Source organism: Rhinolophus hipposideros (genome assembly GCF_964194185.1).
Source record: "Rhinolophus hipposideros genome assembly, chromosome: 12".
In the NCBI taxonomy this organism is placed as follows: Eukaryota; Metazoa; Chordata; class Mammalia; order Chiroptera; family Rhinolophidae; genus Rhinolophus; species Rhinolophus hipposideros.
In genome coordinates, this window is record NC_138058.1 from 1,844,393 (window position 1) to 1,871,695 (window position 27,303).

General features: G+C 55.8%; 1 protein-coding gene across 1 annotated transcript; it reads right to left on the bottom strand.

The window, feature by feature from the left end:
- Window positions 1–5,601: 5,601 nt before the first annotated feature.
- Window positions 5,602–26,563, bottom strand: MAL (mal, T cell differentiation protein (MAL blood group)). The gene is made up of 4 exons (XM_081068866.1): window positions 26,303–26,563; window positions 10,724–10,891; window positions 9,741–9,866; window positions 5,602–6,189 (listed from the first exon to the last, which is right to left on the bottom strand). The coding sequence occupies exons 1-4, from the start codon at window positions 26,393–26,395 to the stop codon at window positions 6,115–6,117; spliced, it is 462 nt and encodes a 153-aa protein (XP_080924992.1). The 5' UTR covers window positions 26,396–26,563; the 3' UTR covers window positions 5,602–6,114.
- Between the last annotated feature and the right edge of the window lie 740 nt (window positions 26,564–27,303).

Consider the following 27,303-nt stretch of genomic DNA (forward strand, 5'->3'; position numbering starts at 1 on the left):
ACTTCCCTGCTGGCCAGCGCTTCCTGGCCTGGGTGAAGGGCGGGACTCGGGGCTCTCAGGGCCAGTTCACTTCCTTCTCTCACTGCCACTTCCCATCTTGGGAGCTGCGGAGAGCCCCTGTCCACCTACCCTCACTCTGTCCTGTTGGGGTGGCGATGGGTGAGCCTGTGCAGAGACCCGGGCAGGGCGGCTGCTGGTAGGGTGTGGACAGGCAGGGTCCCCGGGAGCAGGAGGTGGCTGGGGGTAGGGCGCTCCCTGGAGGGTGTGGCCTGCCCGGTGGTCAGGGTTTAGGCTGGGGGATGACGTCATGGTCGCCACTGGCATCCATAGCACAGGGTAGGGAGAGTGTGCTGGGTGATCGGTGCGCAGTGGCTCAGGGCAGCCGTGCCCCTCACCCCAGCCGTGGGGGTGCATGTTTTGTGTGACCTACAGGGTCGTCAGCAGTTCTAGCCCCAGAAACTGAAGGCTTCCCAGGGGCCACAGAGCCTGGGCACTGTGTTCCCCACCCTGCCATGTCATCAGGGCAGCTTGCCATTCACCCCTCTCTGTCTGCCTCAGTGACCGAGGCAGAAACGATGGCGGAAAACGGGGTATCTTAAGAGTGGACATAATACCCTCAGGTCCATCCACGATGTCAAATGGCAGGACATAGTTTTTATGGCTGAGTAATATTCCGTCGAACATATGTAGCATGTCTGTCTCCATTCATCCATCGATGACCTCTTAGGTTGTACTCATCTTGGCTGTTGTGAACAATGCTGCAGTGAACATGGGGTACAGACACCTATTTGGGAGAGTGATTTTCTTGTGCCAAGTGAGATAAGGCAGAGAAAGACAGATGCTTGTGATCACACCTATATGTGGAATCCAAAAAACCCACAAACTTATAAAAACAGAGACCAGATTGGTGGTTGCCAGAGCAGGGGGCGGGGGAGAATGAGTTAGGAGCCAAAGGCACAAAATTCCAGTTATAAGTAAGTCCTGGGGATATATTAGTTGGTGCAAAAGTTTTGTGCAAACTAAATTTTGTGCGGTTTGTGCAAACTAATTGCGGTTTTTGCAATTATTTTTAACCTTTTAAACTGCAATTACTTTTGCACCAACCTAATAACGTACAGCATGGTGACCAGTTAATAATATTGGATTGTGTATTTGAAAGTTGTTAAGAAAGTAAATCTGAACAGTTCTTATTACAAGGAACAAAAATGTGTAACCATGTGCGGTGATGGATGGTAACCAGACAAATGGTGGTGACCATTTCGCCATATATACAAATACGGAATCATTACATTGTACACCTGAAATGTACACAATGTTATATGACAATCACACCTTAATAAAACTGGGAAAAGAAGAGGAGGGCATGAGGGGCAGGAGTCGAGGGGCTCTGGCTGTGGAGGGTGTGGGGAGCCCTGAAGCTGGGTGCTCCGGGTGCCTCTCGGGCCTCCTGTCCTTCCCCAGTCCCGCCCAGCACTGCTGTCCCCAGGGTGGGGGTGAGGCTCATGCTGGGGCGACCGAGGGCACTGAAGGGTCTGGATGAATGACCCTGACCGTCCCAGGCTCTCACTTAGTGGTCAGAGGGCTCTCACCAATGTGGTCTCCCTCCCAAGGGGCTGAAGTTCCATTTATTAGGTGGGGCTATTTTAAACTGTCACAGCCGAGTAAATGTCGTGTTCTGTGGGGAAACGCAAAACCACCCATCCAAGTTCATGACAATGTCAGGAACATGACTATTGAACAAACACACTGTGAATAACCATCATCTGCCTGGGTGAGAAACTTAAGGATCATTCTAGACCCTTCCTTCCTTCATTCCCATCATTCCCTGGCCTTCTTCTGTCCCACGGGCTTCCCTGAGCCAAGTCCAGAATCCTGCCAGCAACCTATGAATGTCCCCATCCTGCCGGCAAGGCACCCAGGCCGAGTGCGAGGCCACACCTGGGCTGGCTCTCAGCCAGTCGCTTTCACTGTCGCAGTCCCACGTCCCCAGCCCAGCCAGCCTGCCCGCCCCACTGCCACTGCCTGGACCCTGTCTCACCTGGACAGCTGCTGCTGTCCAACTGTTCCCTGCAGAGGCCCCTTGGGTACAAGCCAGGCTCAGCGGGACACCCCGGGCCCTCATGGCCTTCTGGGACCTCCACTCTACCTGGGCTGGGTCAGCTGGGTCAGCCCCTGGCTCTGCCTGAAAGCGCTCCCTGTCCTCTTGGTCTGACAGTCTCCTGTCTCAGACGCACCCCTTAGGCAGCGTGGGCTTCTGGCCGGGTTTCCCTGATTCTCCTCAGGTGCCATCTGGAACCTGCAGTTTCTCTGGTCAGTGTGGTGAGTCTGAAGGACTTCCTTGGCATGTGTGTCCCCCCTGTTCCCAGAGGGACAGGGACTTGTAATGGTGACATGTGGCACATGACAGGTAATGGGGGGGGGGTATGGAGCCAGAATCCTGGAACTGGAATCACACCCACTGGCTGTGTGACCTTGGGTAAATCATTTAACCTCTGTGCCTCAGATGCCCCATCCAAATGGTATGCACCACATGCAGTGGTCATGAGGACTGAAGGAGAAGTGACGCTCTCCCAGCAGCCCCGGGTCCCCAGTGTCATCGAAAGCCTTATCCCCTTCATGCCCTGGCGTCTGCCTCCTAGAGGCTCTTGTTGACCACATGTTGGCTGAAGAAAGTCCTGGAAGCTGAGCACCCTGCAGGCGTCACATCTCCCAAGTTGCCATCTGTACAGCCTGACACTGTGACTGTCCCCATGTCAACAATGAGGGATGAGAGGGAGCCCCCGCACCTGCCTGCAGCGCCCCCGCTTTTAGGGCGGCCTCGGCCGGGGGAGATGGAGACACAACAAAGGGCTTTGACCCAAGGAGTGGGGGACATCACTGTAAATCTGTTTTTCCAAACTGTGTTATTGTCAGTGCCCTGGGCAGATGCCCACATGTGCGGGGACACTAGGCCGGGCAGGGGCGCTTTGTCCCCTGAAAGGCCCCATTGTGACCCCGAGCCGGCACGAGTGATCCCCAGAACAACAGGCCCTGTGTGGCCTGGAGGCTGTGGGCTCGGCCCACGGCTGGCAGTGCCCGCTGAGCTGTCCTGGAGGTCAGCGTGGGGAGGCTGTGGGCTCTGACAGTGGTGCTCTTTACAGTTTGTTCTAGAATGTCGCGGAGGCTCGGCTCCTGGAAGCTGTGTCCTCTCCAGCAGAAGGGCAGATGCAGCGGGGACCGACATGAGCAGAGCAGGGGTCAGGGGTCTGTCCCAGAGGGCTGAACACAGATGAAGCCCCTTCCAAGGCCTCCCTGCCCTGTGCAGGGAAGGCCCCCAGGAGGTGCCCCCAGCGCCCCCATGAAGCAAGGGGGGCACGGCCACCGAAGCCACAAGCAAGAGCCCCTCCCACGCCTGACTGGACTTGATGCACAGCTGCCGGTGCTCCTGCCATGACCGCGGTTTGCTCTGCTGTGCGGGCCTTGGTGCTGGGTCATGTCGCAGACATCAGCTTCTGTTTATTCACCTTTACCAAGCATCAGCTGGGCTGGCTGGGCCTTTGGCCTTTGAAGGGGCTGCAAAGTGGAACTTGGTAGCTGCCCGAACTGGCATTGTCACGAGTGCAGCTCAGCGCAGCCAGTCCCTTTCAGTAAGACCTGGGCCCAGCACGTGGCCTCCTGCAGACCCTGCGAGTGGTCAGGGGCTGTCCCAAAGGCCCAGTTTCATCCCCTTCTGAAGGCCCCTGCGGCCCCTGGGAGGATGACAGAATGCTATAGATATGTAAGGTGCCTGCCCAGGGCCTGGCCCAAGGCGAGAGCTCCAAAGATGGCGGCAGGATGGGTCACTCAGGTGCAGATGTGGGTCCCTTGGGCGGTCGTGGGGTGTTGGTGCAACCTGTCTTTGTCCATGTCAGAGCCGAGCAGGAATGCCCCACCTGCCCTTGGGGTGGCACCAGGTACGCTGCAAAGGAGGTTCTCTCCTGCCCAAGACCTAGAGACAGAGAGGAGAGGCATGGTGGCCACAAGAAGCTTTGGGGCAGACACCACCCCACACCTTGAGGGACCAGTGGTCCCAGCACAATCAATGCTCATTCTTTGTATTTGGACCTGCAAACCCTTCCATTACAGCTGGACCGCACAGCTGAGCAATGAGGTGCATGGGGATGGGGGTGGGGAAGGAAGGGTGGTCTGGGGGGAACAAAGTAAGGCCAGGAGAGGGCTCCCCTTACCATTCGATGCGAATCAGAGGCAAATCAAATGCCACGAGACTGCACATTGTAAAACTGACTCGGGATGGGATGCAAGGAAAGAGAAGTCTTGTGGGAGAAGCCCTCCACCCCCACCCCCAGCAAAGCCTCCTGGCTAGTGAGGGTTCTACAGCTGGACCCATTGCAACCGAGAGAGAAAACAGAGAAAAACCTTGAGAAGCCCTTGAGAAGTCTGCTAAGCCCCCTGCTTCTCTTTTTTGATGGGGGTCAAGAGTGAGGCTCTACCAGCATCAGGGGCCGAGGTGCCCGCGCTCTGGCAGTTTTGGTCAACAAAGGAGACTTCCTTCAATCATTTGGTTGTAAGTTTGTAAGTTCTGTTAAACACACGACAAACTCCCTCTCACTTCTTCACTTGCACTTGAATTGTTCAGGACAAAGCCCCCGTCAAACCTTGGGCTTCTAATTTAATCTGACGAGTTCACTTACATTTTGTGTTTGGGGGGCTCTCTAGGAGTGCCCCTTTCCTGGTGCCATTACCCTGGGATAAGGAAGGACAACCGGCAGATAGCATGGAGACCCAGTGCCCACACGGGGTCCCCAGGTTGGACGGAGGGTCAAATGTCTACTAGTCGCACCTCTGCCTGACGCTTCAATCTCTTCCCGGAGTGGCCCGAGCAAGGGGTCACCCAGTCCCTGTGCCGCTGGGCCCTGAACAGTGTCTGAGGTGCTGGGGCTTCCGTCCCAGCTCTGGCACATCACGAACTTCCTTGGGCCACAGGACGAAGGAGTGTTTGCTGAGGGGAGCCAGGCTTTCAGGAGTCCTAACTGAGCACCCTCCATCCTAAGTGCACCTGTCCTTTCAACCCAGACAACTCATACCCGAAATGTGGGGCTCGCCACTTGTCACCGCACTTCCTTTCTCTCTGTAGTCCGGTCCCTGCTCTCTCCTAAGGGGTGGCCTGAGGAAATTCTAAAAGCAGTTTACTAGCCACATCCCTGATTGGCACAGAAGTCAGACCATGCTGCACGGGGCATTTCTGATCAGCTGCACAGAGAGTGAGAAGAAACTTCTGTACCTTGTTTTCTTTGCCTTATTGCCTCTAATTAATGAGCACAGACCCCTTTGTCTTGTAGGAAAAAGAAGGGGACCCTCACACTGGTGCTTGGCGAGTTGCCAGGGAGGGTGAAGCCATCCTGGCTGAGCCCCTCCCTAGTAGCTGGGGACAGTGGGATGCCCAGCGCAGGCTCTCTGAGATGGCAGTGCAGTGGCCAGCACACACTGCTGTCACCTCAACTGCCATTTGATGCAGCCTGGAGAGAGTCAGTCTGAGCCAAGGATTCCTCAGAAAGAAAGATGACATGATGGCATTCCTGACACAGGGGAATTGAAAACGACGCAAAAACACTCGCAAAGGAATTGAACATAAAGGCACTTTATGAAGTGTTTCCGAGATTTATCATTTTCCACCATGGACATCTGCAAATATTATATTCGTTGGGTGGGTGTTACTTTCCATGAAGACTTAGAAACACACCACGACATGGGTGCTCAGAGAGCCCGTGGAAAATTCCAGTGGAGAGTTCCGGAGACCCACCCAGGGGTCAGCAGAGGGTCTTTGTTCCATGGTGTCTCAGGTCACAGCCCCCACTTCCCACCCCCACCACTCTCCCACAACAGGAAATTACCCAGGAAAGACAGGTCTTTGGAGGTTAAAGGTGGCTGGTTCCCAACCCTGACTGAAGGTCTACAGGAGAGTAAACATATCACCCACAAGAAACAGAGTGTTGTTATTTTTGTGTTTTTTTTTTTTTTTTGGTTGGTTTTCTTTTTCCACCATGGCGAGCATGTCTGCATTCTAAAACGTTATGCTGGAAGGCGGGCTGATCAGTTAACACCATCTGGCTTCTCAGCAACAGCTCTTCCATGGCTTTACGAAGACTTCCATCGGATTAAAGAAAAGACTGCGTGGACCACGTACAGCAGAGTGGCTACGTACGAAAACACCTGCAACCAAGACAGATGACCGTGAGTGGGTGGGCAGGGGGCCGGCCGTTCCCATGGCGCTCAGGACGAAAGACCTGCCGCCTGCGGCCACCACCGCTTCCCACTCATGCGTCATCCCTCCTCGCGGAGCCCAGATGTGGCCCCAGAGCTCCCGGTGACCTGATGATCCACTGGGCTTGGCGTGCAGGGTCAACCATCAGCCATGTCACATGATCATGTGGGTGCCACCCAACTGGAAGGGGGGCCTCAGAGGCAGGAGAGTACCGGGCACTGCCTGTGGAGAACCTCCTGCCCCCCACCGGCTGGGACCCCAGCAGCCTCAGCACGTGGGTTTGCTAGTGCTGGTGAAGTTCTGGATGCTGCCTGGACCTCTTCAGGCCCCATCAGAATTGTATTCTACGATTCTTGACGACACAGGAAGTAAGGGACTGTGACAGCAACGAGGGATTTTGAGCTGTTGCAAAAAAGGGAGGCTTACTGAGAGAGCCACTTTGACACTGGGAACAGAGGTCCCGGTAATGTGGCAAAGGGCCACTTGGTGGCTGTCAGTGGCCCTGCCGGCGGTGTTCATCGGGCACCATCTGTTCCTATCAGCCCACTCCAGTGGCTGCTTCCCCAAAGGCCTGCCTGCCGCCTTGTCAACTGTCTGCACCTGGCTTTGTGACCCTGGACGCAGGGTCAAGAGTTTCCCGGCCAGGCACAGCACTCCCGGTGGCCACGCTTCCCTGACTTTGGAAAATGCCCGTAAACAGTGGTGACACCGTGCTGCTCTGTCCCCACCTCCACACATGGGCGAGCCCTTCAGCCTCGTTGGCCAGAGGCGATGAGAGAGCTGAGTTACTTAATAACAAATGTAAGACAACTCATCCGGGGACTCTTAAGTGCCGTGCCTGAAACCAGCAGTCACGTCTGAGTAAGCAGCACCCCAAAACACCTCCCCCAGCAGCAGGGAGCAGGTCACCGTCCGGGCAATTCCAGACCCAGTGAGAACTCTCTGCAGAAGCACCTCGGAAGTCCCCACAGGAAACAGGGATTTGTTTTCCAAGTGAGGCCACGAAATGACACATTGGGGACAGACACTGACAGGCAAGGACATAAAGGGACATTCTTAAGCTTTCAGAAACCTCTTTCCCTAAACAGCTGCCTTTAGTGCTCCCCACAGACCCAGAAACCTCCAGGTGTCTGCAGAAATTTCCAGCTAGTCCAGCAGTCCTGGGGTCCCACAGGCCAGGGGCCCCTCCCAGGGGCAGCTTGTGGTTGGGTGGGGGCTGGGGCTGAATCCCGAGTACTTGTGACTCCTGCCTTGTGCATTGGTGCCACTGGTACTTGGCAGAGAGAGGCGTGACTTTACGCGGAACTCGGCTCGTGTTTCCCGTGGTGGTTTCAGCCCAGGGCGTCTGCCTGCGGAGGACAGCTTGCTCTTGATTCTGGCCCTGCTAACTTTGCCTGGACACACTCATGGCGCTGCAGCGCAACTAACGAAAATGTGGGGCACGCAGCAATGAGAATGGACACCATACATGTCACCCAACGTGTGGGTCGCCTCACAGGCCTGAGGTTGAGAGAAAGGAGCTAGACGTGAAAGAACCCCATTTACAGGGAGTTCAGAAGCAGGTGGACTTGAACCCGGCAGCCAGAAGTCAGGCAGGGGCTGTCCCTGGTGTGGGTGCACAGGGATGGCGGCAAGACAAGAAAGGCGCCCTGGGAGCTGTTCTTTCTGCTCTGCTTCGTGGTCGGGATGCTGCTCACACAGCGGAGTCCCCTTGAGGAAACGCACCAAGCTGTGCGCTTGACCACTTCTCTGGGTGTTGGTTGCATTCAGTAAAAAAGTAAAAATGTCAGAACACGGTACGGGCCAGTGGGTCTCAACTGGAGGCCTGTCCAGCGGGCAGGGGCGTGAATGCCCCCCCATCTGGGCGGCTCCATCAAATCACTGGCCACATCCTGGCTCCAATCTCAGCTGTTGTCTGCAGCGCTTTTACGGAAATGGTTGCCACGTGCCCTGCTGATGTCTGCCTGGAGAAACGGCTTCTGGGTTGGGGTGCGGGAGATATGGGGCTCTTCAGGAGAGCGGGAGATGACCAGTGTCATTAGAAGGGTGACCAGCCTCCCAAGGAAAGGGAGAGTGACCGAAGTGCCATTTCTCACTGTGGGACAGTGAGGGGTGCCAGGGACCTTGAGGTGGCCCTGTTTATGGGACTGGGAGCTTAAGGGGAGTGTGTGGCTTCCCCAGGGCGGGGGACAGTCCCAGAGGAGCAGCGGGCAAGGCTCTGAGCAGAAGACCCCCTGCTCTGGGAGCAGGGGCAGCAGCCTCGCCAAAGCCCCTGCCAGAGCCTAATGTGGCCGTCCCTGCGGGTTTCCTCGTTGGCAGCTGGAGCTGGCTATCATCACATTTGCATAATCCATAGTCGACCACTAGAAATCTGACGAGTGCTATTTCTGAACCGTTGTCTTACATTTTAAATGATCTCCACAGTTCAAAACTCATTGACACCATGAGTAAGTACGTGGGACCCTGGGAAAAGTGTTATGAAACAATCTGTTCTCAGCTCCCTGCCATTCTCATCCTTTCCACTAAAAGGACCTTACCATCTGTCCACTAATGGTCTGGCTCTGCCATCACACAGTGTCCCTGTTAGAGCTCAGAGACCTGCCCCCCGAATCACACACAGTGGGCATCCCTACTTGTCCCGCTGATGGGCTGAGGGAGTGCAAGCTCTTGTCCCACCCACTGCTCATTGGAAGGACTCAGAGGAAGTTGCTTACTATGTCTGTGGTCCTCCAGGGAACTGGACAGGAAGTGCACCCATTTCACAGATGAGCAAGCCAAGGCTCAGAGGCCGTGAGGGACCTACCTGCACAAGGGATGTGACTCTGGCCCCTCCACCTCCCACAGAGGCTCACCTGTCAGGCAGGACAGAGCCTCACATCACAAAGGCCTTTGAAGCAGCAAACGTCCACAGCAGAGGGCATCTGCATCTGCTGGGCCTGGAAGGGCCGCCCCACGGCCCCAGCCGCAGAGCCAGAGCCTGGCGACACACTGGCCACTCAGTTTTGGCCCCTTGGTGTCAGTGCTCCCTGTGCCTGACTGTGCTTCCATGGCAGACCAGCCGCTCAGTGACAGCCTAGAGACCTGAGCAGCCGGACACCAGGACCCCCCAGTGCCTGTGGTCTCGGAGCTGTCCACGCTCTAGGTGCACCAGCTGTCCATCCGTGGAACAGGTGCAATAACTGCCTACGTCCTCGGGCTGCTGGGACTGTGAAACGGGGCTGTTCCTAGAGACTCAGCCCTCATGTGTCCTGACACAGCCGCCCTCTGCACAGCCCCCTGGGCACGGATGCCTGGGCAGCACAGCCTGGACTGATGCCCGGGGTCTTGGGCACATTGCTGCCCTTCTTCGGGGCTTTGCTTCTTCAGAAGCCAGGGGAAGGTTTACCTCATTCAAACCTTAGTAAGCTAAGAAAATGGGGAGCGGGGAGGTGCTGGGCAGCCTTCGGCCAGAACGGTCAGGGAGGCGGGAGCCGTGAGCACGCGGGTGGGTGGGACTCACCACGGCGGAGATGTTCTCGTGGTACTGCTTGTAGGTGAAGCCGTTGTGCATCTGGATGGTGGCCAGGGCTTCCAGGACCGAGGCGCTCAGGTAAAACAGGGCGGCGGTACAGTGGTAGGCGGCGTCCTGCAGGGTCAGAGGGGCATGGGGGATGGGCCCCGACGTGTAGACAGGGTGGCTGTGGTCCAGCAGGGCTCAGGTCCCCTGTCCCCCCACCTGCCCATCACCACAGTCACCAGCCCCCCCCTCCCCTCAGGCTGTCTAACCAGCACTGCCCACTGCATTTTTCTCTCCGTGGATCTGAGAAAGGTCACACGTGGTCACAGTCCTGGTTTGGATGTGGCCTCACTGGCCAGTGCAGAGCGATAGAGGCCCAGGCCATTTCCACTGTTGTTTCATTGTTGTTGTTTTTTAGGGGGAGGGGGCCCAGGTATGTTTAAAAGCGAACAAAGAGTTTTGAAAAGCTGTAATTTGGAAGTGATTTTAAAGTCTCAGTAAGAGGCCTTTTGAGAGAGAGGCCCAGCCATACGCACCCGCCCTCTTCCAGGTAATGGGGCCCAAGGCAGAATTTATACAGACTGGACACCATAGGTTATCCCTCTGCCCTCTCCTACTGCCTCTCTGGTGACCCTGCTTTAGAAGGCGTGACTGGGAGCTGGGCAATAAGCATCTCACACTGGGCAGCCAAAGAGAGGCCCCAGGACCGGATGGAGACCAGCCCTCCTGGGGGGGCGGCAGGGGCCAGTGGGCACCTGGCAGGGCAGAGGGGGGGCTGGGCTGCTGGCTATCCGTGCAGAAGGCAGTCACGCAGGAGAAAGTAGAGCAGGCAGTGACCACAGCCACCTCCTCCTGCTGTTACCTGGCCACCTGGCAGCTCAGAGCTGAAGGCCTGGTCAGCTCAGCCTTGGAATGTCTCCGGGGCAGCCTCCCAGAGGATGGGGCCCAACACTGTTCACCCCCAGACATGAGGAGCTGGCACTCACCAGGGTGACCCAGGAAGCCTCCCCGCCATGGGCGCCAATTATGTACAGGATGAGCAGGACCGTGGTGGCCACGAAGCAGAACACAGACACGAACATCACCCAGCCCTGGATGAGGGGCATGGGCACCAGTGCCGAGGCGACCAGAATCCACACCAGGCCCCCAAAGACCTGCAGAGGGGGGCAGGGATGAGCTGGGTGTGGGCAGACCAGAGGCCACGCTGGGCAGGGAGCAGGAGTCAGGGACCAGCGGCGGGCAGTTGAAAAAACATACAGTTACAATTTTTTTATTTAACAAATGGGTAGATCACATTTACTTGTATTTGCCAGGCAGTGTCCTAAGCGCTTTAAAAATATGAACTCAGTTAATCCTCACAACCTTATGAGCAAGGTGCTGACCCAAATGGGGAAACTGAGGCACAGGAAGTTAGGTAACTCATAACCCCAAGAAATGACTTACATCATTCATCCAGTATCGTCATTAGAAGGGTTGTCCTTTATTCTGAGGTTATAGCCTTCCTACTATTTTGATGTTCAAGTATCCTTTCTTTTATGAAATGGTAGTGACCAGCAAAATAAATTAGCTACACTACGTCATTCCCTTTTTATTTTCTTTTTTGAAATTTGGTCCCTGAAATTCCCACGTCCAGGAGGTGCTCTGACAACTGGAGTCCGGGCTGGAGTGGAGAGGAGTCCAGGTCAGCCCAGTGTCCCCAGGTGGCCCAGGACAGGCATGAAAGAAGCAGGCACCCCCCTTGATGTCCACAGGGACAGTGAGACCCTGTTTTCAAGGAGGCCTTGTGGTCAGTAATGCCCCTCAGTGCCACTCCCCCGTGGACAAGAGCGCACAAACCCACACTGAAATTCTCTGAACATCTTGCCTGCGTCCTGTCACGCCTCATCCCAGTGACATCTGCTCAGCCCCACTCACCGCCCCCATTCCGACAAGGACTGGCTCGGAGCTAGACATGGGGAGACATGGCTTTGTAGTCAAAGGCTCCAAGCTACTGTGGTAGCCTGGCACTCAGGACTGCCTGGCACCATTGTCCTGAGTATCTGGGCCCCTCATTCATTGAAGTCCCTGCCCACCTGCTGGGTGAGTACACTGTCCTCACAAGTGCTCCCTGAGCCTCTCAGCGGAGAGAATCACATTGGGTAGAAAATCAGTGCAGTGAGGACTCTGGACTTATGGAAACCAAGCTGGGCCTAATGAATTAGACATGGGCGTCTGTGCCCAGAAAGCTTTCTTACCGATGAACCTGAGGTTGCCTGAAAGCACGTGACAGAGCCAGGAGCGTGCAGGCCACTCCTTATAACAACTGGAGCCAAGTCACTTAAATACAAGTCCTCACACAGCCACACAATCAGACGTGTGTGCAGATTTCACCCAGGACGCGGACTGGGGAGGCACCAGAGTGCCACATGGAGAAGTGGGACAGTCACATGCTGGGCTGGTGGCCGGTGGGCAGACAAGGGCCGGGACACTCCTCTCCTAAGCGTTTTCTGCCTGGGCACAGGGTGACTTTCCCAGGGGGGCCAATCTAAGTCAGGGACAGGCGTTAGAGAGCCCTGCACTTGTCCTTTGCAGCACTGAGCACAAAATGGGAGTATTTGTTAGTGACAAAATGGCACTTTCCCTGCCCAGGCGAGGGACTTGCTCACGGCTAAGCCCAGGGGTGGGACACCTGTCCAGAGTACATGTCTCTGAGTTAGCTAACTAGCCTCAGGGTCCTGTGGTGACCTAGAGCCATGTGTGACCCAATCCCAAAGGAACAGCTTGCAATGCCCATGGAGGGGAACGCACTCCTGATGGAACCGTGTGGGCCCCAGGGGCTGGAGGCGCTTGTGGCCCATGGACAACGGCATTGAGGAACACTGCATGCCACATTGGGAAGACGACTCTCTGTTTCACTGTCTGGTTTTTCTGACTAAGGTAAGGAGCCGAGCTCAGGGCGGGGCCAGGTGTCTGGGGTCCCCTGGAGCATGGGCCCCAAGGGCGGGTGGGCAGAGAGGAGATGGATAATGAGACTTTTTATTTTCAAGACAGTTGTTCTGGAAAAAAGTAACTGTAAAATACATATGAGGTAAATGAATGCACAGGTGGTCCCTGGCAGTGACAACATCTGACGGGGTGACTGTTATATCCTGGTCTGCAGGCCAGTTAGCTTGGCCTCCTCCAGCTCCACTCTTCCCCACGTGGCTGGGTAAGGGATCAAAGGCCAGACACACAAGGTCACAGTGAAGTCACCATCTTTAATGTTTGCCATGGATTCCTGAGCGTGCACTCGCTGAACACGGTCAGAGCTTTGGCACCTAGCTCTCGGCACCCAGGGGCAGAGAGAAGCTTCGAGGTTAATCCAGAATCCTGCTTCAGGTGTGTGCTTTGACCTATCTGACCAAGACTACACTCCCGCTCCCTAGAAAATACCTTCTCTCTCTCTCCCTCTCTATCTCTCTCTGTCCCTCCTTCCCCCTACCATTCCCCTCCCTCCCTTCTTCTCTCTCTCTCTCTCTCTGTCTCTCTCTCTCTCTCTCTGTCTCTCTCTCTCTCTCTCTGTCTCTCTCTCTCTCTGTCTCTCTCTCTGTCTCTGTCTCTGTCTCTCTCTCTCTCTCTCTCTCTCTCTCTCTCTCTCTCTGTCTCTCTCTGTCTCTGCCCCCCCCCTCTGCCCCACCTCTTTCTCATGCAGATTCTTGGAGTCTGTGGTGAGAACTGGTGCCCAGAGGAGCAAACCACCCTGTGTTCAATGCCAGCCCCTGCCTCCCCCAACTCAGAGCTCAAGACCCCAGCCCCCCTGTGGGTGTAACCCACCTTTCAAAGGTCGTTTAGAAATTTACACTTTCTTTCAGTTGCATGTTCTGTCTACAGCAGTAGTTTTCACCATAAGATGGTGGGGAGAAATTCTTTTTGTAAACAGCTTTAATAAGATATCATTCTCATGGCAGCCAGCTCATCCACTTCCGTGCACAATCCTGTGGGTTTTGCATATTCACAGAGCTGAGCAAACACCACCCCAAGTCCATTTAGACCGTTTCTGTCACCTCAGAAGAAGCCCTGGAGCCTTTACCTGTCTCTCTCCTCCACACCCGTCCTTAAGCCCCTACTCACCAACTTTCTATCTCTGTAGATGTCCCTGTCCTCAGCTTCCACACAAGTGGGACTCTGTAATATGTGGACTTCTGTGACTGGCTTCTTTCATTCAGCATAACGTCTTTCAAGTTGAGAAATTTTCTCTCAAGGGCACTTTTACAAAATGCCTCTACCGTCACAGCGCATCCCACGGCCCATTCTGACCCCCACCACCTGGGGGCCACTGAGTGAACGTGTCTCATGTCTCTGGGGCCTCCAAGGTGGGAAGAGCGGGGGAACCATGGTTCCCAGGGAAGTTTGTATAGGCAAGCTCCCTCAGACTCCACCTATCCCAGAAACATTTTAAGTTACACATCACGTTATGAAGGGAATGTTCGCAGTGCAAGAAATGATTAAAACCTGGGGCTTTGCTCCCAGGAGATGGGCAGTGGGCCTGCCCAGGAGATGCCCAGGGGGGAAAGGCATGGAGGCTGCTGCGGGAGGAAGCACACGGGCCCTGAGGTGGGAGCCCCACAGCCTGGGGGACAGGAGGGTAAGGGCCCTGGACACAGACGCCGCTGTCCTGAGAATCGCAGTGCAGATCCGTGTCAGAAGCTGTAACCGCCACGAGGGCTCTGTGCCTGCACTTGAGACTCCCGCAGCGCCACACCACAGGGCGTTTGCACGAGAGCCCTGAGCGGGGCGCCACAGCCTCCCTGGTGGAGGCTACAGGAGTGATCCAGCCTCCTTGCCGCTTCCTAAGTGGCAATTTGCAGCTGTCTCCCCACGTTGCCATGGGTGCAAACTGGCTGAAACTAGGGATGTGAGTGGGAAGCTTCTGGGTGCAGCAGCACCCTACAGCCGGGGTGAAACACGCTCACTCAGGAGGCCGGCAGCCCAGCGGAGACAAACGCAGTTACACTGGTGGATGCTCACCAGCCCCGAGTGGGCTGGGGCAGGGCCCCAATAAGTCCTGCAGGAGAAGTGGACTTGGCTGGTTAGCCCGGCCAAAGGGCCAAGAAGTAGCTTTCCGGCGGGGAAGAAAGAGGACTCACTGACGCCCCAGGAAGGAGGCGGGGGAGCTGTGCATGGAGTCAGGGGCAAGGGCGGCAGGACACAGGGCTCGAAGGAGGGTGAGCCTCGAGACAGAACTGACCACTGTGCCCGCGTGTAGCCTCCCAGGCCGCTCAGTGCAGAGCTGGGATTTGGCGTGAATCATGCGACCAAGCTGCTCTCCACCCACCAGGACCCAGAGAGCAAACAGAGACGCAGGGCCGCGCCCACACCCAGCAGATAAGGCATCCCGGCCAGGGAGCAGTCACTGTGTCCCAGCCGCGGGACCCCACTGGCCAAATATTTGTCAAGAGCAAGGGGGTAGGTGAGGGTTCAAGCATTTCCCTTTGGAAAGAACACTCTAAATACCTCCCAGCATCCAGGAGGCACATACTCAGAGGTCATCACCTTGAAATCGTTACTGTCACAGCTGCGGTCTGGTCCCAGTTTCTGCTCATCTCTGTCAATGGGCCGGACTTCCCACCAGCCCTGCCTGCACCCAGCTCACCATCCGCCACGACAGAGATGGTCTTAGACAAAGGTCTGTAAGTCCCGTGAGTGGAACTCTGTCTCTGGGCCCCAGGTGTCCTCGCTTTAAAAGTGGGGTGGGCCCTGGGCTAACACTGTTGTTCTCAGCCCTCACTCTGCGCTAGAATCGCTGAGACACCTTGAAAAACACACCAATGTCCAGGGTCTGACGTGACCGAGGAGAAGTAGCTACAGAATAAGAAATGGACATCCAAGCTCTTGTCAAGGGCCTTGGAAGGTGTTTGAACGTGTTCCTTGGCACTGTCTCCAGCTCCTGTCCCATTGTCTGGTGACACCAGCGAGGACGCCACTCCAGTTCTTGCCTGGGTTCTGGCTGCACCGTTCCCTCTCCTTTCCTCTCCTCCCTTTAAGCCTCAGTCCTGTCTTACCTTGAGCATGAGCTCATCCTCCAGTGGCCTCACCAGGACACAGCCTCAGTGTCTGTAACAGGGCCTGAGTTGGTGGTCTGGGCCCCTACCCACCCCAGCGTTTCAGGACTTGAAACCCATCCTTAATTCAGACCCATCTGAGTGCTGAGTAGTGGTTCTCCCAGAACCAAAGATAAAGTACAAAATGAGACAATAGAATTCCCAAAGACTTAAGAGTTTACCTCTGTGGTCTACCGAATAAAACGATTTTTGTGGAAGCAATTTCTTCGGGAGATCATCTTGTGGGGAGCTGTGGTGTACACTCAGAGAAGGTTCTCTTTCCCTTCCTGCATTAATCTGCAGAGGGCAGGCGAGGATGGTTCCGGGTCACTTTAGAGAAGACCTTGAATCCCAGCTCCACCACTCACCAGCTGGGTGGCCTGTTGTCCCTGGGCAAGTTACTTAGCCTCTCTGTTCCCTATGTGACCAATAATGGTAACGACAGCACCCACCCGTGCAGCTGGGGTGAAATGAGTGTATACCTGCAGGCACCTGTCACACTGTGAGCTGTCACAACTGTCCTGTGATAGGGCAAAGCCTCACCTGTGACCACGTGAGAATCCCAGGAGTCTAGGATCTCCACGTGCACAATTATCCACTCCAAACCTTGTTGGGACCCAGGATTTAAAAATAACCTCAAAAGCATCAAAAGGAGAAAAACCTATGATCTTTCAGAAATCGAAAGTGGAGAACAATGTGTCTGCCTCTGAGGAAAAAACATAAAGGACATGAAAGTATGAGAAGCCTTCCTTCAAACAATGAGCCTTGGTTACAAAGGGGGAATGGAATCTCACGCACATTCCTGAGATTCGTGGGTGGTGCCCTTGCTCGTGCTGGGCTGACCGGCTCGGAGTCCACAATCATCCACTGTCTCTGCTACAGGCCCGGGACAGCTGAGCTCCGTGCACAGGCATTGCTCACATTCTCTGGATATTTTTCTGGGGCTCCACTGTACTCTGTCAGGGTCGCCACCAGCAGATGCTCTTCCAGGAACGTGTCAAGATGTGAACCAAAGAGGACTCCCCACATAGGGCTTTCCACAGACACACCTGGTGGTGTGGCCCCTACAGTTCTGAGGGCCTGGAGGCTCATGTGCAGGGAAGTGTGTGCCCTGAGCTCCTGAGAAGTAAAGGAAATGCTGCAGACCATGGGCTATGCACTCAGCCACTTGGGTCCTGCCACTTGGGTCAGGTCTGCCCAGGAAGGAAAAGAAAGGATGGCCACAGCAGGGAAGACTCGTCCCCAAGCCCGTGGGCACTCTCTGGGGCCACCAGAAGCAGCAGCCCCACTCTGTGATGCTGGAACTCTCTACACTCACTGGACTGTCTAGCATTCAGGGGTAACTGCAATGCTGGAGGGCATAAGGCAATTTGTCCAGCATAGGATGTTAGCACTAGGTGGTAGGAGGATGCACAAAGGGAGCCCGAGGGGAAAGACCCAAGACCCCCAAACCCGGAAGCCTTCCCGTTGGACCTTCCCGTCAGAAAACCGGTCTGAGAGGGAGGCTGGGGACTCGCCTGCTCTGAGGGGTGCAAATGGCAGGAAGCGGACACAAAGGGGCTCACGCTGCCTGTCTGGATCTTACATGAGCGTCACCTACCTCGTGTGGAAAAACTCAGCTCCCAGAAAGTCCAAGGAGATGCTTTCTTCACTTGGTCACCACCCTGTCACTCATGCATTTAAGACAGCGACCAGGAGCACGGTCAGCCCTGAGGGCAGCTGCACCCAGACGACAGGCCTTATCCAAAGACACACTACTGAACAGAGCCCTGTCCCCTCTCTTGCCACCAGGCCCACTGGAGTAGCTCAGGGTCCAAGGGCAGTGTCAGGTCCTGGTGAAGGTATCTGGGCCCCAGTGAGTGTTACCAGCTAAACTCCCATGTCCAGGACAGGGACAGAGCTCAGCAATTTGCACAGGATGCCTTACTCTGACTCATGGGGAGGTGTCTGAGGGGACCCCCGCCCCCTCTGGCAGCTGACAACGCAGCTTATTGGGAGCTCTCCCAAGGCTCACACTGGGGGGGGTGCTGAGGTCCCCCACTCAGTTTACCTCTACTAGTTATGTTGCCCTCCTGGCCACATGATCAGCAGGCGCCTTCCTCCCAGGTGGGCCCATCATGCCATCATCTCTCCCAAGTCAGGCTTAGATGGTGTCCCTTCATCTAATCTGAAGGCAAGACCAAGACTTAGGGACCCTGGAGTCTGTGTGTGAAGTTTGGGGATTGAAAGAACTGGAGGGTGAGTTCACGCACACAGTTGATATGAACTGGGGGAGGCCCCTGCTCGGTCCTGTACCCCACTTGCCTCAGGTGGCAGGGAAGCCTTCTGCCCCATCACACTCATCACAACTCTGCATCACAGCACCGGCCATACGCACGGTGGCTGACATGACCTCCCTCTCCAGGCAGAGGACAGTCACTGAATGAATGAGAAGGCCTCTCAGACCCAAAAACGAGGGGCTTGCCTCAGGCATGTCCTTTGTAGGATGGAAAATTTCCCAACCACGCCCATACCCACTGGCTTTGCCCAGCAGGATAAACAGAAACAGGAGGTTCTGTGGAAAATGCAGGTGAGCTGCCTGTGAATGACAGAATCCGGGGACACGCTAGATGAGGCGGGAGTACTTCAGTGCAAAAAATCCCTCCAAAAACCACAAAGACAGTAATGGGAATCTAATAGGAGTCACAGAGTCAGTTGGCAATGAGGGCACACACAGAACAGTGTGTGCCTGCAAACTGCCCCTACAGGGCCAGCGCTTCTCTCAAGGGTCCCGTGGGGTCTCCTGGGAATCAGTGGTGATGCTCAGTTTCACCTTCAGTCTGCCCTTGGGGTCTAGGATACATCCTGTGACTCAGAAACACTAGCCAGGTGGGAGACCAGGTGCTGGCCCCTGTCCTACCAGACCACGCTGACCACAAATGCTGCACAGGTCTGTGCTGCACATAGTCTGTGCTGGGACGTGGAAAAAGTCACTGTCCGGGCCGGTGGCAGACCACAGCAGTGGCCAGGAGGATGGGTGCTGAAAGCCAGTAAGGGGGTGTTCTCAGAGTGGGCTTCCAGGTGGAAGGTGGAGGTGTTGGGGGAGCCCAGGCCTGAAGGCTAGAGGACTGAGCCCCACCATACTACACGCACCAAAGGAGCACGTGAATGGAGACCAGCGAGGAGGGCGGGGCTGCTGCTGGAAAGGGTCCTTACACACAGAGCTGGGGTTCCGTCCCTAGAAGGCCCCCCAGTTTAACTGCCTGGCTTAGCAGCAAGCAGCTCAGGGCAGGATGGAGGCTGGGGAAGTGGGGGCCTGCCCCTCCCCCTGGACCGATGCCCTTCCAGACGGTGGTGTGCTGACACAGAGGGGGACAAATCGTTTTTGAAAGGTTGGAACCCAGGCTCACAGGTAATTGGTTCCCTCGCCTTTGGGCAGATACAGCAATTTTCATCACACTCAGAATTCACAAAGCTCTCCCCACCTGTCCTGGCACCAGGCTGGCAGGAGAAAGGCTCAGGAAGTCCCCCGCCCCCCAGACAGAGGCAGACAGGGCTGCCATGTTCCGGCTGGCCAGAGCATCTCCGAGCCAAGAGCCCTGGGAAAACCCCACAGAGAGTGAGGTCTGCAGTACTTGGTGACCCTGGGGACGAGTCAAGTGTGCCTTCCACAGCCCCACACACTCCCAAACCTCACTCACCCCCTGCCTTGCACACCCTACCGAGCAGGGCATCCAAGGCAAAGGGGGGTGCGGGATGAGCCTCACAGCCCCCTTTCAGCAGGGACCAGCCAGCTGGTCTCAGAGCCGCTGTTTGCGTTATTGGTGAATTGCTGAAAATTGCCCCTAACAGCTACTGAGCAGTGACCAACTGCATCCCGTGCTGTAAGAGCTTCGCGTCTCACACTCGCCTGTTCCTCACAGAGATCCTGGTGGTAGGCGCTACCATGTCCCCATTTTGCAGATACAGAGCCCACAGCTCCGAGGCCCCAGGTCAGGCCTCTGTGTCTGTGGCAGTTCCCCAAGGCGACCCACAGGCAGGCTGCCTGAAGTCCCGCGTAAGGACAGGAGGGAGAGTGGGTGAGCCCAGAGCCCACCAGCCGTCACCTTGCCCATGCCACTGCCTGCCCAGCTCTGGGAGAGGAGGTTGCAGAGTCATTACAGGGAGAGGGGCCTGCCCCCACCCCTCTCCTGCTCAATAGGCTCAGTTCTGTCAAAGAATTGCAAGATCTGTGTTTAAGGACAAAAGACCAGAACTCTGCAGGACATCTCCCCCTCTGGGGTCCTCAGGTCCTCACCCCTGAGTGCATCAACCCGACCTGTATCACCACCTGCACCCCACTAACAGGTGTGGGGTGCAGATTCATCTCTTGTCCTTCCCCAGCAGCTCTTTTCCTAGAGCCCCACCCCCCAGCCTGTACCCTTGGCCCTCTGACGTCCTCCTTCACAGGTGGACCCAGCAGTTTCTGGTGTCTTCCCCTCCCTCCTGCCTCTCCCCTCCCACCCGAATGCATTCTGCTGGGATGGGGCTCTGGCGTGGAATTTCAGTTCAGCTGGTCCTGGGCCTTCCTCTTCCCACTGCCCTGCATACCAGTGTGCGATGGCTGCTGACAAGGCTTTTCTTTTAGTCCCTACATGTTTTTCTCAGGCCCTATGGCCTTGGTGTATTAACGTGGTTCAACACAGGGGTTGCTTTGCCCCAAGGCAGGCAGAACACGAGCTATGAATGAGATGAGAGCGGTAGAGAGCCTGCAGCTAAGGCTGGCAGAGATCCATGCCCATGCCACCCTGGTGTCAGCAGGAGGTACCAGGAACCAAGCCCTTCCTTCCACCAAAACGTGGAAGGCAGGTGGGGCCCATAATATGGACAAAGCCAGGCCCTGCAAACAGTCGGCCTGCAGGTCCCCATGGCTTTCGTGCTTCAGGCACCAGGGCTGCCTCTCGCCCACTGTGCTCACAACCACCAGCACTGAACAGAACGGCAGCTGGGGGATCTTATTGTCGCCTGCCCCTGGTGGCCTTTGGTCCAAATCACTATGTCCAGGAACTGATACTTGATAGAGAGGGAGGAAGCTGCCACAGGCGTGTGGGTGGGGAGCCAGGTTCTAAGCTGAATCCCCATGGCAGCCCCCAACTCCATCTGGGCCTGGTCAGCACGGGGTGGCCTCAGGTGGCCCAGGCCCCACCCCCCGCCATTCCCAAGGCTTCAGAACCCGCCTCGGCCAGCAGCTCAGTGTGCTGGCTCAGTCTCCAGGGCACGGTGGGTGCAGGTGCAAATGGTCAGCCTTTGTCCCTGGCTTGAGCCACCCAGGCAGCGGCATCTGGAATCCCTTTACTGTCTCTGGAAAGCACTCTGAGAGGGTGCCTTGGACCTCCCCTGGCCAGCTTAAGAGCAACTCTTTCCAAGGCAGCTTGGTTGATGCCATGTCCACCCACCCCCGAGCCCAGCCCCACCATCACACTTAGCAGTTTTCAGAGAACAGCTCAAAGTCACCGATCAAAGCAGTCCTCTGGCTCTTGACAAACCGGAAAAGTCACTTCTCAACCGAGAACAACCCCCTGAGACCTCTACCTAGAATTCTTCCCTCCCTTTGAGAGAAGGAAAGGAGAAACCCAGGCAGTGCCCTCCCCCCTTCTAAACAGGACAGAGAGTGCAAGGACAAGGCCAGGACCCTGTGGACACAGCCAGGGAAGGCCACGCTCCGCCACCGTCCTGCACTGGCCAGCACTGCCAGCCCCCACACTCTGTTGACTGTAGACGAGGGCTCTGGCTGGTGCAGCACGAAATCCCCGGGAGCAGACAGGGTGCCTTTCACTGAGCACTGTCCCCCAGTAAAAACATCAGAGAGGGTCGGCTGGCTACCCGTGACCTGCCCTGGCCCTACTGCCTCAGGAAATGCAGGAACCTGGATGTGACCTGCTGTCACCGCAGGAAGTGCCACCCTGCAGACCCTGTTACCCGAGAAGCTGCCTCTCCTCTCTGAGCCTCAGTTTCCTCTCAGCTCTGCAAAGCTGGGGTTCTATGACTCTACATCTCTCCTCTCCCAGATGCTGCCCTCTCCACGTAGCCAGAATGTGGACCACCTGCCAGAAAATCCTGCCCCACCCGACCCCCAGTGCCCAATCCTGGCAGGTGAAAATCTAGGGCAGGTCACAGGACTTGTCTGGTCACTCTCAAGTAATAAAAGGTCCCCAGTCACTTTGGGTCACAGAAACGGTCTCATTTGAGTAACTACTATACCCAGTTCACTGTAACCAATTCCAGGTGGCCCCCCCACCCCATCGCCCCCCCCCCCAACGATGCCTTTCCCCATGCAGGGAAAGGTGCTGGCGTCCCCTAAGACATGTTCTCTTAACCCCATCCTTGGAATGTGAGTGGCTTCACCTCTCCTATAGGCTGGGGGTGGGGGGAGAGGGCGTCCTGGCACTGTGTCAGAGGTTTCCTCTTGGGGTTCTGGCCAGAGCTGAGATGAAAAGCACCCTGTGTCAGTATCCTGCTCTGTGAATGGTGGCCAACTATCATGAAGGCCTTGAATTAGGAGGAGGAGGAGGAGGAGGAGGAAGAGGAAACAGACTGTGACTTCAAAAGTAAAAGTCCCCCATAGGAAGGGGACCGGGACAGGCCAGAAGCAGAGCCCAGGTTGAGCTGCTGGGGGAGGGGAGGCATTGAATGTTCCACCAGGCCCATGGGGTGCACCTATGCCCCCACTGCCTGCGACAGCAGCACGGCCTGTGTGGGTCTGGGGGTGCTCACTTCCGGTCAGAGGTCAGCTTTGGGGAGGGGTGCTGGGTCCTGGGGAGGCTGCTATGCCCCACCCGAGCCACCTCCCTTCTCTTCCCTTCCCTTCCCTGCCTTGGGATGGGGATGAGCTCCACCCTGGTGGCTCCTGGAGGCTGGGATTTGACCCCTGCGCCTCCCAGGCTACCTGGAGGTCAGGCATGGGACAGTCAAGTGTGAGTGATCAGCCAGACACTCGCTGGACGAGATTTTAAAAATAGTCAAGCATTTCATACCCCTCAGATGAGCAGAGAATTACAAAATCTGACACTACCAAGTGTGGCAAGAACGAGGAACAATGGTGACTTTCATAGGCTGCTGGTGAGAGCCGGGAAGGTCCAGATTTAGACTGAAGCTGATACAATTTGGGGACCTTCTTTATAAAAGAATACAAAGTGGGGTAGGGGCTGGGAAGGAGCTGAGCAAGTGGGGATCCTGAGCTTAATTAAGCGACAGTCGGCCTCCCGGCATCTCTGCTCCCGAGGTGTGTACCTCGGGATAACACAGTGTGAGCACGTACAAACTTGTAGGACAATACTGTTTTCATAAAGTGTGCAAACATAAAGCAGGGCTGATTGTAGTTCACCGTGGTCTAGGGGTCATCCTGAGGACACAAGGAGGACAGTAGTAATGGAATATCCAGGGGGCCTCGCGGCCATCTGAAAAGCTCTATTTCCTTAACATTACAAGTAATAAGGAGAAATATTAAGATTTGACAAAGTTGAGTAATAATTACCTGGGTGCCTATTAAGTTATTTTATATACTTTTCCGTGATACTTGAAATATTCAAAAAAAATTAATTGAAGTAAAGTTCAAACAACACAAAACTAACCATTTTAAACTGACCCAATGGCATGAATACCCCCGCGGTGCTGTGACCCCCGCGGTGCTGTGTAATCCCGTCTCTATCCAGTTCTCAAACACTTTCATCACCCTCAAAGGAAAGCCGGCCCCAGTAAGCAATTGCTCCCTGTTTTCTCTCCTCGCAGGCCGTTGTAACCACCAGTTTCTGTTCTGTCTCTATGCATTTACCAACTCTGTTTATTTTATATAAATGGACGATAGGTGCCTTTTCGGCCTGTCTTCCTTGCCTTAGCATTGAGTTTTCAAGTTTTATTGACTTTGTAGTATGTGTTAGCACTTGATTCCTTTCGATGGCTGAAAAATATGCCATTGACTGGATAGGTCACAATTTGTTCATTCGCTGACAGACATCTGGGCTGTTTCCACCTGTTGGACATGGTGAGCCATATGTCCTTGTACCTGGGCAGGTCCCTGATTTCAGTTCTTTGGGTTATAAACCTAGGTGTGGAATTGCTGGATCACATGGCAGTTGTTTTGAGGGACCACCAAACTGTTTTCCACCACAGGGGAACCATTTTACATCCCCTCCTTGAATGTATAAGGGTTCCAACCTCACATACTGGCCAGCACTGGTTATTTTCCCTTTTTTTCTTTTAAATAATAGTCATCCTAATTTCGTGTGAAGTGGCCCCTCACTGTGGTTTTGATGTCATTTTACTAATGACTGATGGTGTTGACCATCTTTTCATATGCTTGTTGGCCATTTGTATGTCTCCTTCAGAGAAGTGTCTGTTCAAGTCCTTTGCCCATTTTTTAATTGGGCTGTTTATCTTTCTGTTGTTGAGTTGTAATAGTCTATAATTAAAAAGAACTCCCAGGGTGGCAGCACCTCCTCGGCCCTTTAACCCTCTACCCTCCCCACACGTCAAGACTCAAGATACAGACAGCTTTGTATTTATAATCCGTGCAGAAGGAATCTTATAGGACTGTGTGTGCTTTCTTCTCTGTTCCCCGAGAACCGCTATGAGCCCACTCTCAATACAGAGAGTTAGAAAAAGGCATACAGGGCTCTCAGGAAATGGGGGTGGGTGGGGAGCAGGAGCTGAGGTGGAGGAGAAGAAATCTTGTAAGACAGCTGAGGGGGAAGTGTCCCAGCAAGGGAAAATAATTTCTTCTGGAGTCCCCACCGCCACAGGTCACACACCATCCTGGAGGAGTAAGTTTCCACTAATTTCTGGCCAATTATACTTTCCACACCGTGTTTTTGCCTTTCACTAGGTGGGGTGGCATGGGGTCCTCCTGTGGCCTCCTCTGAATATCGCCCTGTCTGGCTGGAATGTTCCTACCCTCAGGGGCATCCCTGACCCTAAGCTGTGATACCACCAGACAGCAGTCCCCTCTGTGAAGCCGGGCCCTGCAACCTGCCACCACCTGCTGTCACCAAACCCACTCTCATGAAGGCAAGAGTGGGAGGGCCACCAGGACCCTTCGCATGGAACCCACCTAACACACTCTCTCATGATTCTTGTTCTGATGCTGCCCAAGCAGCTACACAGGCTGAGTGAGCCGTGCATTAGGGCCACTGAAGAGACACTAGAAGACCTTCTGTTGCTTAAAAATGTCTCTGCCCCATCACACCTCACCCTTAGCCAGTAAACCCTGCCTTTGTAAAAGCAGTACAGTAGCCTCGAAAGAAAGTGTGCAGTCCTCGCTCCCAGACCGTGGGCACAGCACCCTCGATTTCAGAAATCCATCCTCGGGCAAGCACAGGCTGAGTGATGCACAGAACCATGGAATGAGACACGAGGGGAAAGAATGTTCCAGTGGGTGCAAGAGCCCCTCCTCTCTCCGGGTGGGGGTGTCCCTATCTATAAATGGGGGGCTGGGCTTAGCAGTGTCCAAGGTTTCTCCTAGATGTCACTTCCTTGATTCTAGCTCTCCCCAGGGTTTGAAATCCCTCTGGATACACCCAGATTTGGGCTCAACTCAACTCTCACAAGTTCAGAGATCCAGTGGCACCAGGCCACCTGAGCCCCCTTTGACCTCCCCCCAAACCCTCCATGGATGACAGAACCTGCTCCCTTTGGTGGTCACTCTCCCGCCTCCATCAGTCAGGCAGGAAGAAGCCGGGGTCCCGTTTTTAAACAGTCAGGTTTGACCATTTTCCTTTCCAACCAACTCTCCAGGCAGCCCCCTCTGTGGTGGGGGTGCAGGAAAGGAGATTCCAGGGGCAACGCTCTGCACCCACAGAATAAACACAGCACACGACCTCCCAGGTTAGAGCTGGTGGCCCCTGGGGAGGCCTTACCATCCCGCAGCCACCGGGGAGCTCAGCGCTCCAGGGCAAAAAGCGACCCACTGCAGGTGTGGGGGCCCTGACGGCTGCTCAAGGTCAGCCCAGACAGGAAGGCTCTGCCAGCACCTCCCTCCACCCCCACAGGGCAGGATGACCGTGGTGGAGCAAGCCACCGGCCTGTTTTAGTATTTCCAGATCAAAGTTGTCTTAAACACAGTCGCTGGCCAGAAACTTTCAGAGGCCAGAGGAGAATGATCCGGCTTCAGCTCCTCCCACCGCACTAGACCAAATCTCCAAACCCCGGCGGGTGCTGCTCAGATTTCTTCTGCTGATTTTAAAACCCGACATCCTAACCCTGGAGAAAGCTGGGCACCTCTAGGCGGACGTCGCTCTCCTAGCAGAGCTTCCTCCGTGCCCCCCATGCCCGGCGGGTGGGGGACGCAGCTTCGGACCGCGCGCGCGCAACCGAGGGACCTGGCCCGCGTCGCACATGTACCCCAGGCTGAGCGTTTGCTTCCCCTAAGTCCTGGCGACTGTGTCCTCCATCGCCGTTGGCCTAGAAGGGGCCAACACCCCGGCCCCGCTCCCCGACGCTCTGGTGCGAGCTGCCCATCCCGCCCCCGCCCGCGCGGGCGCCCCCGCCACTCACAAACTCGAGAATGAAGAGCAGGTCGGGGAAGGTGGTGAAGACGGCGAAGCCGCTGGGCAAGGAGCTGCCCCCTGACGCCGCTGCGGGGGCCATGCCTGCGGGCTGCGTTGACTTGGGGCGGGACGCGCAGCTCCGGCTCCGCGATGACCGCTCGCTGGCTCAGTGGAGCCCAGTGGCCGGGCGTCCCCGCGCGCGGGTTAAGAGCAGGGGCGCCGGGCCCGGGAGGGAGGAGCCCCGGCCGTGGCTGCCCTGCCCGCCCTCCCGCCGGGCGCGCCCCAGGGGACCTGGCAGAAGGGCGCGCTGCGGGCGCCGCCCTGACCCACTGGGGGGGCGGGCGCTTGGCCCTGCGTCCATCTCCCCAGCCACCTCCTGAGGGAGCAGGACAAGGCCATTTAAGTTGTGCATTCTTCGCAGCTCATCACCATCCCTTAGGAACGACAACCATCAATAATTAAGCCCCTCAAATTCCCCAGCATGGCGCGCCACGCGTCACCGAGTCACCTTTGCTTTAACTGTTCTAAGTGATGTCCCTTCACCTTTCCGTGGGGTGCGTTAATATTAGCGACCTCCGCGTCCAGGCTCAGGTGGACCAGCTCCTACTCCTGCCCCCTGGGGGTCTGCAGAGCGGGTGCTGAGACCAGCTCTGACCACCCACCCCTTCTCCCTGCCTGCGGGGGACCATGGCCCAAGGTCCCCTCCACTGTGAGCTGGAGCTGAGAGTCTGTCCTGAGGGAAGGAGGTCGCTCTCAGTTGTCCCAGCACTATAGCATTGAGCCCAAGGGACAGGGGGATCTCTTACCGCAGATTTGTCCCCTCCACTCAGAGGGGGCAGCGGGAGCCTATGTGATGGGAGGACTCTCCCCGACCCCCCCCCCACCTCGTGTCTTTAGACTGTGGATTAACTGAGGGGCTTTTCTTCCCCCCTTGGCCACAATTTCTTTATTCTTGTTTTGACTTTATTTTTAAACAAGTATCACACTGGAGTCATTGCCTGTTTATTT